This window comes from Bactrocera dorsalis, unplaced genomic scaffold (assembly GCF_023373825.1).
Source record: "Bactrocera dorsalis isolate Fly_Bdor unplaced genomic scaffold, ASM2337382v1 BdCtg079, whole genome shotgun sequence".
Lineage (NCBI taxonomy): Eukaryota > Metazoa > Arthropoda > Insecta > Diptera > Tephritidae > Bactrocera > Bactrocera dorsalis.
The window spans coordinates 58,685-68,470 of NW_026038130.1; the positions used below are offsets into that span (position 1 = coordinate 58,685).

Below are 9,786 nucleotides of genomic sequence, written 5' to 3' on the forward strand. Positions count from 1 at the left end.
CTTATTAACATTCTTGTATTTAACTGAATTAACATATCGATAAATTTTTCTCATCTCTTAAAAATTATAAACGCTAATTGGATGACGACATTAAAGCAATATACGACTAAGGAAGTTACGTGTACTAATTTTCATTTGATGATCTACATATATTTATCGATAATGTATCGATTTTTATAGATATTTATTTTATTGCCTCCGAAGTTGAAAAAAATCGATGTATTCGATAAAATAATTATTACTATTTTGGTTTTATAAATATGTGTATATTTTTTTGCGCAATTATTCAAATTTACAAAATTTTCGAGGAATTATATATTAAGTTTATAAAATATATTATAATTGACATTTTTTTAATAACCTATGAACATTCGTACACATGTACATATTAAGTGAAAGTCCCTCCAATACTTGTATGATGATGTTTGTTACGTATTGGGTATTCTTAAATACGTTAAAATGTGCTTAAAATATTTTATGCATATCTATTTTACATAAAAAAATTTATTTAAAATTTCTTGAGATATTTTTTTTAATGTCTTTAGATAACAAAAATATATTTTTGATATAAGTCATGGATTCAAATTAATTTCACAAGTTATCTAAGCTCACTTCAGTCGAACGATTGTCATTGCTAATATTTATTGCCATGGCTTATTTTAAGGCGAGATCTTCCTCTTTGATCTCATGCTTGTAGCCCTCTGTGGAGAAAAAAATTTAAAATCAGTTTCAGAATATATCTGTTGTCAAATATTAAAAAAAAACATAAATTTTAACTTCACCTTTGAGTTTATCGGTCCTCTCTTGCTCCGTGTGATAAATTTGCGTTAAGTAGACGCCGTTTTCCGTTCTCTCCTCCGCTCTGTAAGGCAAGTAAAATGTCCTAAATAATTATATGCTAAAGCTAGATCTTTTCCACAGACGTTTTATATATTTATATGTACTATATATATGTACTATATATATCAATATATATAATGCTTATATATCATACTTACACATTAACATGCCACCAGGCTCGCACTAAAGGATTTTTGTATAAGAGAAATATAAGTCCCGCCACGGACAGGCCGAATATGCAAACTCCCGTTATGAAGTCGATTATATAATATTGTCCACGCCAACGGAATGTCAAATAGACAAAGAGCTCGCGTAGCCATACACAGGTGACGCCCAGAAGATAACCAAAGAAGGCAAAGAAACTAGAAAGGAGGAAGATATATGATTATGACTCAATAAAACAAGACAAAACTTTAACTTCGGCAGCTCCAAAGATATAATACCCTACACAGTTGAATTTTTTATAGTATAAAGATTATAAAAGTGTCTTTATTCCGATTTTGATCCGACAGTTTGAATGGCAACTATCAAAATTCAAAAACTGAGAGCATAGCTCAAGCATATACAGACGGATAGACAGACGAAGCTAGCTAAATCGACTCGGCTCGTATCGATCAGTTATTTTTATACTTTATAGAGTCTTCAACGTTTTCCTTTGGGCAAACTTAATAGGTTCAAGGTGTAAAAATAATTATTTTCTCTATATTTTTTTGGAACGGAATATAATCCCTATATTTTCGCAAGTTTTCTTAGATTGTATTGAATATACAGATCCAAGCGTCGGTCCTTTTTGAACTTATAACCCAACCGATGAGAGAAGCGGTTATATCTTGAAGAAATTATGGCTAAAGTCACTTAACAAGCCAAGTGTGGGAAAAAGACCTCTATAGAACGTCTGTAATGCTTACTCCACCTAGTAGCACTTTTAAATTTTTGATATATAACAAAATTAATTAAAAAAAAAAGAGTGCTTGTTCCCTAACTAGGCCATAAAAGAAACTTCGGATTCTGGAAGAAAGTTCATGATATTTTTATTTAAGGCATATCCGGGTATGATGGGCTGTAGTTATGCTCCTTGTATAAGATGCGGTAGCCAATCCGTGTGAAGCCTAGAGTCACGGCTAAAAGAGAGGAAGCTTCAGCGAAGCCAATTCGACATATTACATGTACAGAATCTCGAAATATAGTTGTCTGCACTACTAGATTCCAGCACAAGAAAAATCATTAAGCTGCTTGGCTGTCACCGGATCGAAAAGTTCGAAACCAAATCCATCGTTTTATAATAGGTGGACGACATATCTCTTATGTTCTTGACGTGCGTACGCTCCGAGAACTTTACATCGACTTGGACCACTATTTTGTTGTAGCGAAGATACGCGTCCACCTCTGCACAGTAAAGCACGCCCACGTCAACAAACACAGGGAAGGTACTAGTATCACAACCGACAACGAAACGGTTTTCTACTCGGCTTGCACTCCAGGTTTCTTCACTTATCAGCAACTCGGTATAAAGAAACTGTGGGACAGCATTTCAAGCTCCATACGTACATCTTCACAGCCTACTTCACAATGTTGCAATCGACCACAACATGAGTGGGGTGGGTTAGATACCGAGAGCTGAAGAGCGAAGTGAGATGAATATGCAGAAAGGTTTCAAGAATGGAGCATGCTCTTTTAGGACACAAAATGGTGATCTAGTAGCTGATGTTCAGAGTATATTGAAATTATGGATGGATCACTTCTCCAACCTCCTGAACAGGAGGGAAAGTGTAATGTCTGGACATGGCGAACCAGATTCCCCTATCGATGACGGTGGAACAGATGTTCCATTGCCTGACTATGCAATGGTTCGAATAGCAATTACACGACTAAAGAACAACAATGCGCCATGACCGATGAATTACCGGCCAAGCTATTCAAATGCAGCGGCGAAGAACTGTCAAGGTAAAGTTATGCATCAGCCACCTTAATATGAGGTCTTAACGAGTGAGTGAAAGACTGAAGCCCACCGCCAACAAACTGATAGAACCTTATCAGTGAATATGAAAGCCTCAATATTCTCAATGTTCTATTTTACTTCGTTCTTTAAATAGCTTTTCGTCAAACCATAACCGGCAAAAACGCAGTTTGACCATCATTTCGAGTTCTCTAAGTTACGTACCCCACATTAGCGATATAGACTGTAGACTCGAACCTTAGTTAATCAATTTAACTGTGACCGATAACCATTACGTAGAGCCGAATGTTTTTAGAACGATCTTATCAAAACTACTTCTATAATATTTAACGTTGATAAAAAAGTAGCGGCAACAAACAAAGCGCTAATCTCCACTATTTCATTGCCCTTCCTTGACCAGTTCTTTAAAATACTCACTGCGCTTTTATCAACTTGATATCGTAGCCAGCCACATTTATGACGTCTTCGGGCAAATTCCAAATCAGTAAATAGGTCTTTAGATAAAGCAACATGCCGAATGCCAAACAAATCAAGATCGGCACGTAGAAGTATAAGAGAATACCCCACAAGCGAACTAGTTGGAATGAGAAACAACAATAAGTTATCAAAAACAATTCTTTAAGAAGCTTCAAATGGCTTTCATACCATCAAACCAACAAAAAGCATCACCAATGCCGGGCTTCAGCGGCTGGTAAATATCGGAGTCTTGTATGAATTTCAGTAGGAATCGCAAACCCACCGCCAAACCGAAGGCGAACATGTAGATTAACTTGCGCTTCCAGCTGCTCAAGCGTCGCGTCTTGAAGTTGTACCAAAAATTCCAGCTTATGATAGTCAGCAGGAAAAATGAAAATATCAGAAAGACATAAGCAATGAAACCTGCAAGACAAATTATTATCAATAGCATTTCTAGGTTAGTTAGAACGCGCCGGTATACTTACCAATATTACGACAAGCAGTTTCTGAGAGCTCCAAGCGTGAACGGAACGCCAGATATGTCAGCGCCGATAAACCAATAATTGTGGAGGCAAGGTGGAAGATGAGCGATTCACCATAGCCGCCATTGCGCACCGCCTTAATCGAGACCAGCGTGAGCAGTATGAAGGCGTAAATCAGTATAGCCATAAATAAGCCTAGGGACACAAGTGAAGCAATGAATAAAGAAACGAAATTAACGAGTGGGCAACCTACAGATCGCATAAATCCAGAGTCGAAATCCATGCGCCGAGCGCTCGCATGTTAGCGGCACCAAGCTCCAGACTTTCTTGTGCTCCAATGGCGTTAGGCAGTACTGATCAGTATCCCAAAGACGACCCAAACTGGAGAGTGAGCCATTCTGAAAGTGTAAATTTGGAGGTGAAATATGATTTTGCGATTATCACGTGATTATATTTTGGGATGCTTGGTATCGGATATCTATTTGAAACATAGCACTTTTTACAAATATAAATTTATATATCAGTTTATGAGTAGAGCTGCTTAATTTCTTTCAAAAACTGAGAATAATTTAGTAGTGATATCACATCACATCATGTCACATCGCCAAATCACAATTAGCAAATTTGAATATTTTTTACAAAATTTTAATTTTTCTACTAGAAATATGCTGTACGGAATTTATGTGTTATCACATCACATCATATTTTTAGTGTGACATAAGATTGCACTGCAAGATAAAGTGTTTTCAAAAAATATCACATCGCAGTGATGTCAAGAGGCAGCCTCACTAGTAGCAAATTATCTTTATCTTTAATAAAATTTTATGTTAAAATAGGATTTTCATATTTTTCATCTGATATCACATCGTCTGCATACCTGATCATGTCACTTCAACGTAATAGTAATTCTAGTTTAAAAACAACGTTATTTAGTAACGTTATTCATGAAAAAAACGAAGTTTTCATATAATATAGTTCGGTGTAACATCACATCACCACTTCATATTCATTAATTATGTAGTCGTAACTAATGCCTTTATTTGTGATTATTGGAAAAAATACTGCGATAATATTAAACACATACAAAGATCACATCACTAGCTCTTCGACTGATATCACATCATTTAATATGTTTGTAAAAATATTACATCTTTAGCTTAGTTTGTTGTGATGATTTAGTCAACTTGGCAGATCAAGTGATATCACATCACCTTTATTATAAAAATAGATTTTTTAGTTTGTACTGTCAGTTCAAATGATTTCTATTTTAGTCATATATACTCATCAACACATCACATCACAACAACAACAATTGTCTTATTCGGAATTTTTAAACTTAAAAACTATTTTTGAGAATATTTTTGAATCCAATATTTTCAATAAACAATAAACATCAGTTCATATTATATATATGTATATATATCCAGACTTAATTTTAAAAAACTAAAAAATATATTGTATACGTCATATGGTGACATCACATATGACACTTGTTATAAATCACGTAAATTTTCACATTTGTGTAGTTTTAAATCCAGTTTTCAGAGCCAGCAAAAATAATGTATTGATTATATCATGACGTGATATCACATCATCCAATACCATCAGTTCAAAGATATCACCGGATGAAGGTTGTGAGTTAATATGAAGAGTATATTAAATTTTGTTTAAAGAAAATTTAAATATTTAAGTCACATGACTTGTTATCACATCATTACTTTGCATGTAAACTTTTTTCAAGTACTATTTGACACAAATGCTTCAGTTTAGCTTTAGGTCAAAATTTAATATGGTTGTGATATCACATCAAGACCACAGTTGTATTCTATGTATTGACTATTTCATGACTTGACATCACATTATTAGTTCGTATGTCAACAACGAGTTATGAAAAGCTGTTTAGATCATTTCGCCCAACTTTAATGTAATTGTAATATCACATCACCAACACAACTATTGACGTCACATCACTCGAGCACTTTTCAAACATTTATTTTTCCAAATTTTCCTAACACTTCCTTACCGCATATAGGTCCCACTTCCAGAAGCTCGCATCGCTTTTATCAATATACTTGCGACTGCAACCCGCCTCGAAGCGCATCACAAACATGTCACTGATATTGACCACCTTAAGGCCGCCATTGACATCGGACACTTCGATGTGCGTGTACTGCGCGCTTTGCTGTTGCGCGCTCAGCGTTGACGCATGTGGCAGGCAGGCGTGCTTGTATTCGTCGAACAACTGACCCGGCGGGCAGCAGAAGGTAATGCAAGGCCGTTGGAGGCAAGCGCAGCCGCGCGTATGCGATGGTGCACTCGAGAGAATGCCATCGATCACCTTAAAGTTGTATTGCGCGGTCATATTCGCCGGTATGAGGAGCCCGGCATACGAATAGGAGCCATCTTTGAGACGCAAACCGTCGCTTATGTTGACAGTTTGCGCGTAGGGGCAGGGGTAAGTGGGTGTCGCTGCCGCTAGCGGACGTACGCTCATAAAGAAAGGCAACAGCAGCCACAAAAGCACAGACAAAAGTTGCGATTTCAAGTTGAATGCGTTAAACATTGTGTTATTATTAATTAGCAAAGGTGATTTGTTTCAATGCAATGCGCGGTAGACTCACACCCGGGCCGTTTGGTACGAAAAGAAAAGAAAAATTTTAATAATTCCACACAAAGGTGATGTGGTAGTAATTAACGACTCGCCGAATGCGGAATGTTTAGTGCACAAACAATTTTTAATTTGCCAATAGCTAGCATTTATTTCGACTAGCGCGCCGGTGACGTCACGTTGTCACGTATTTTTTTGTAATATTTTTTTTTCTAAATTCTTTGCTTTTTTTTAGTAATTAAAATTGGTATTACTTGTTGATTTTTTTCATCAAATCATTTTTGGTGACTTGTTGCACACGCTCTTTCTTCATTCGTCGCCAGCACGTTCACCGCCGCCACACACACACACACTAGACACAACAACACACGTTCTCGCTTGTACCCGTCGCGCGCGCTCGTCGTCGTCGTCTGCCAGCCACCAGCACTAGCTAGACATTCGTCGGATAGACACACACGTCCAAAGCGGTCCAGAAATCAAAACAAACTGCCAGCATTTGCGCTAGCGACAAGCCAATATCCGCTCACAAATGCTCATTCTAAGTAATGGCACACACGCGCGCTCACATTTGGTTGTGAGTGTGTGTGTCAGTATGCGCGCTCGACTACACTACACGCTAGCTAAATACCTTGGCCTTCATAAACCAACAACAGTTTGCAAAAAAGTAAAGAAAGATTCTAATATTTTGGAAAATAGCTTGAAGCTGCAAAAAGCTTGCTGTCGGCTTAGTGGTGTCACAAGCCAAAAAGCTAACAAAGCTCTTTCGAAAACTTAAAATAAAGTGATGGCGTATATATTACTTTGCTTAGGAAATATTTACATACTTATGTTCAAAGTAATACCAAGAATGCACTTGAAAATAGCGCTTGCTTGTTGAAAATGATCGTGTCAGTGGAGCTTTGAAAGCTCTTGGGGTATTTAAATATTGGAAAAAAATTAGAAAATTGTTAAAACTCTTCAATATCAAAATTTACTCCATACTTCTGCGGTTTGTAGCAAGCCAACATTTACCTACCTTAAACAAATACCATAAAGTTCGGATCTCGTATGATTTTGCGGAAACTAAAATTATATCGGAGGCGTAAGGGTTGTGACTCTATAATAATCGCTTTTGGTCTAAAAGCTGCCTCTTCACCACTGTTTGATTCTTAAGAAAAGTTTATTTAGGCTCAAGCTATAGTCCGATTTTCCACATTATGAGTTTACACTTGAGAATTTTAACCTCCGACCTATTTTCCCAACAAGTTGATATTTGTACAAGTAGTAAAAGTTGCTTCCTAAGAAAAATAATGAAGATGTTGAGCTTAGAAATGGTTAACATCTTCCTACACTGAGAAAATATTAAAAAAATATCTGTCAGTTTAAGCCCTTAAGTCATCATTCTCACTACAGTAAAGCCAAAGACACATGATAATCTTGATCTTGGGGTGAAACAAAGAACTCCTAAAAGCAAGAAAATGGTCAAAACCACGGTCGACGTCTTCAATTTAAGCTTACAAACCAGCAATCTCTTTAAGGACAGATATTTATCTTGCTACTGGAGTCAACAAAAACCACGGAATAATACTTCTTAATAGAAAAGAGTTTAGGTTCGGTTAGCTCATAGAACAGATCCTCGCCCTAAATGTAACGGAGGTTCCCACTGGGACAGCTGTGAACGATGGCTCTTTTTTATTCCGAAAATTGATAGATTTGAATCAACAAACTCGTTTATATCAACGAAGCGCTTAGAGCCCACCACAAATTTGTTTAAATAGCTTATTTTAATTCTAGCCACTTCGCAGGTTCGCTGAAGGGGTGTTTACCGACCTCAACCTCAGTCTGGCAAAAGCTGGACTGTAGTGCAGAAAGTGTCTAGATCATTCCATCTTACCTTTCTCGCTACATAGAATCAGAGTTCAGAAGCCCTTTAGCGTTCCACTCTGGGCCAGTACGATCTCGCAGCCGCATAAGTTTCAGTTTTGACCAACGCTGTTCGATTTCACGAGAGGTCCAGAGACCCAACGCGAGAGCGCAAGAAAAAAGCGAAGAACTGACTCAATCCTAATGTCATGAAATCGGAGTAAGGGTGTCTGCTCACAAGCGCTTGATGCTACTGATATAAGAGGTTAAACACTACTTGACATGTCTTGATCGTTTTGTAAGCGGCGAGTTACCTCTGCTTAAATACATAGTGGTCTAGAGATAATAGAGGATTCCTAAAAAGAGACTCTCCTTCCACCTTTCCCCTAAGCTTCGATCTCATTGCACCTCTTGGCCAGCGGCTTCGCTTCGTTCACAATCGAAGTAGGAATTCAGAATGTTTTCGACCGGAACCCCTTAGGCACCGGCCTTCCTTGAGTCAAATAGTAGCCTATGCCGGAATCTACCAAATCGGTTCGACTATAAACGCGAAGATTAAATGTTGTACAATATTAATCATTCTTTCTCTCGTGTTTTATTTACACTTTTATTCAAATCGAAAATATTTATAATAATTAACAGTTCATACTTAAAAAGTTAAAGCTTATGTAATTAATTAATTAAATAATTAAAAATATAAAGATATATGAATTAATAATAAAAAAATAATAACAAAATGTACATAATTTAATAATATTATTAATTATAATAGAAGTGAATAAAGCATGGCAAAAGATCATCAATATTTTCTTACATAACTATGACTGCGCATGCGCATACACATAAGCACATAAAGATTTCTATGGAGTGTAATAAAATTACTTCATATGAATTAAATTTTTCTTACATTTAAAGTTTAAAAGGCACATACTACATATCTAGCAATATATATGTCAATACTTATATACATTCTTAAGTATATATGTATATCGTCACCTAAAATGAAAAACAACGTTTCCTTAAAAAATCGCTGTCAGATATAATAACCATTTTATAACCAAAACAAAAACTTTTTTCCAATATGAGTGTATGATAACCAATACATAACCATTTTATAACCAATACATAACCATTTTATAACCAATACATAACCATTTTATAACCAATATATAACCATTTTATAACCAAAACTCAAATATTCTTTGAATATGAGTGGTTTCTATTATATCGTTTTTCCTCGCCGGTAAACATATGAAAAGTGATGTTACGTTATTTTGCATCTTAAGTGACTATATGCCTTCGCTTTACTATCATTTGTAGAGCTTTACATTTATAAGTCATAAATTATTTTCTCTCTCTTCTCTATTCCAGGTAAGACTGCTATGAAAAATTATTGAAATCTTTTTTGCACAGTTTGTCGTAACTGAAAACTAAATTATCATACACATTTGGGTGAGTTACTAAAATGATCCTATGGCCACTAGCCAGTAACAATTTTTCGCCAGTTGCCTTACATGATACATTGTATATTCAAAAATATTGGCTTAATGACACTAATACTAAACGGATGCAAAGTTTATTTAACTTCGGATTTTTTGATT

At 36.0% G+C, this 9,786-nt stretch overlaps 1 protein-coding gene across 2 annotated transcripts; it reads right to left on the reverse strand.

The window, feature by feature from the left end:
- Nucleotides 1–220: 220 nt before the first annotated feature.
- Nucleotides 221–6,836, reverse strand: LOC105224853 (probable G-protein coupled receptor Mth-like 9). 2 transcript variants are annotated; one of them, XM_011203073.4, is made up of 8 exons: nucleotides 5,759–6,836; nucleotides 3,989–4,133; nucleotides 3,739–3,930; nucleotides 3,443–3,676; nucleotides 3,215–3,371; nucleotides 999–1,202; nucleotides 783–883; nucleotides 221–701 (listed from the first exon to the last, which is right to left on the reverse strand). In XM_011203073.4, the coding sequence occupies exons 1-8, from the start codon at nucleotides 6,296–6,298 to the stop codon at nucleotides 655–657; spliced, it is 1,620 nt and encodes a 539-aa protein (XP_011201375.2). In that variant the 5' UTR covers nucleotides 6,299–6,836; the 3' UTR covers nucleotides 221–654. The 2 variants fall into 2 exon arrangements, with proteins under 2 accessions (XP_011201375.2, XP_011201376.2); XM_011203074.3 differs by having other exon boundaries at nucleotides 783–862; nucleotides 5,759–6,834.
- Between the last annotated feature and the right edge of the window lie 2,950 nt (nucleotides 6,837–9,786).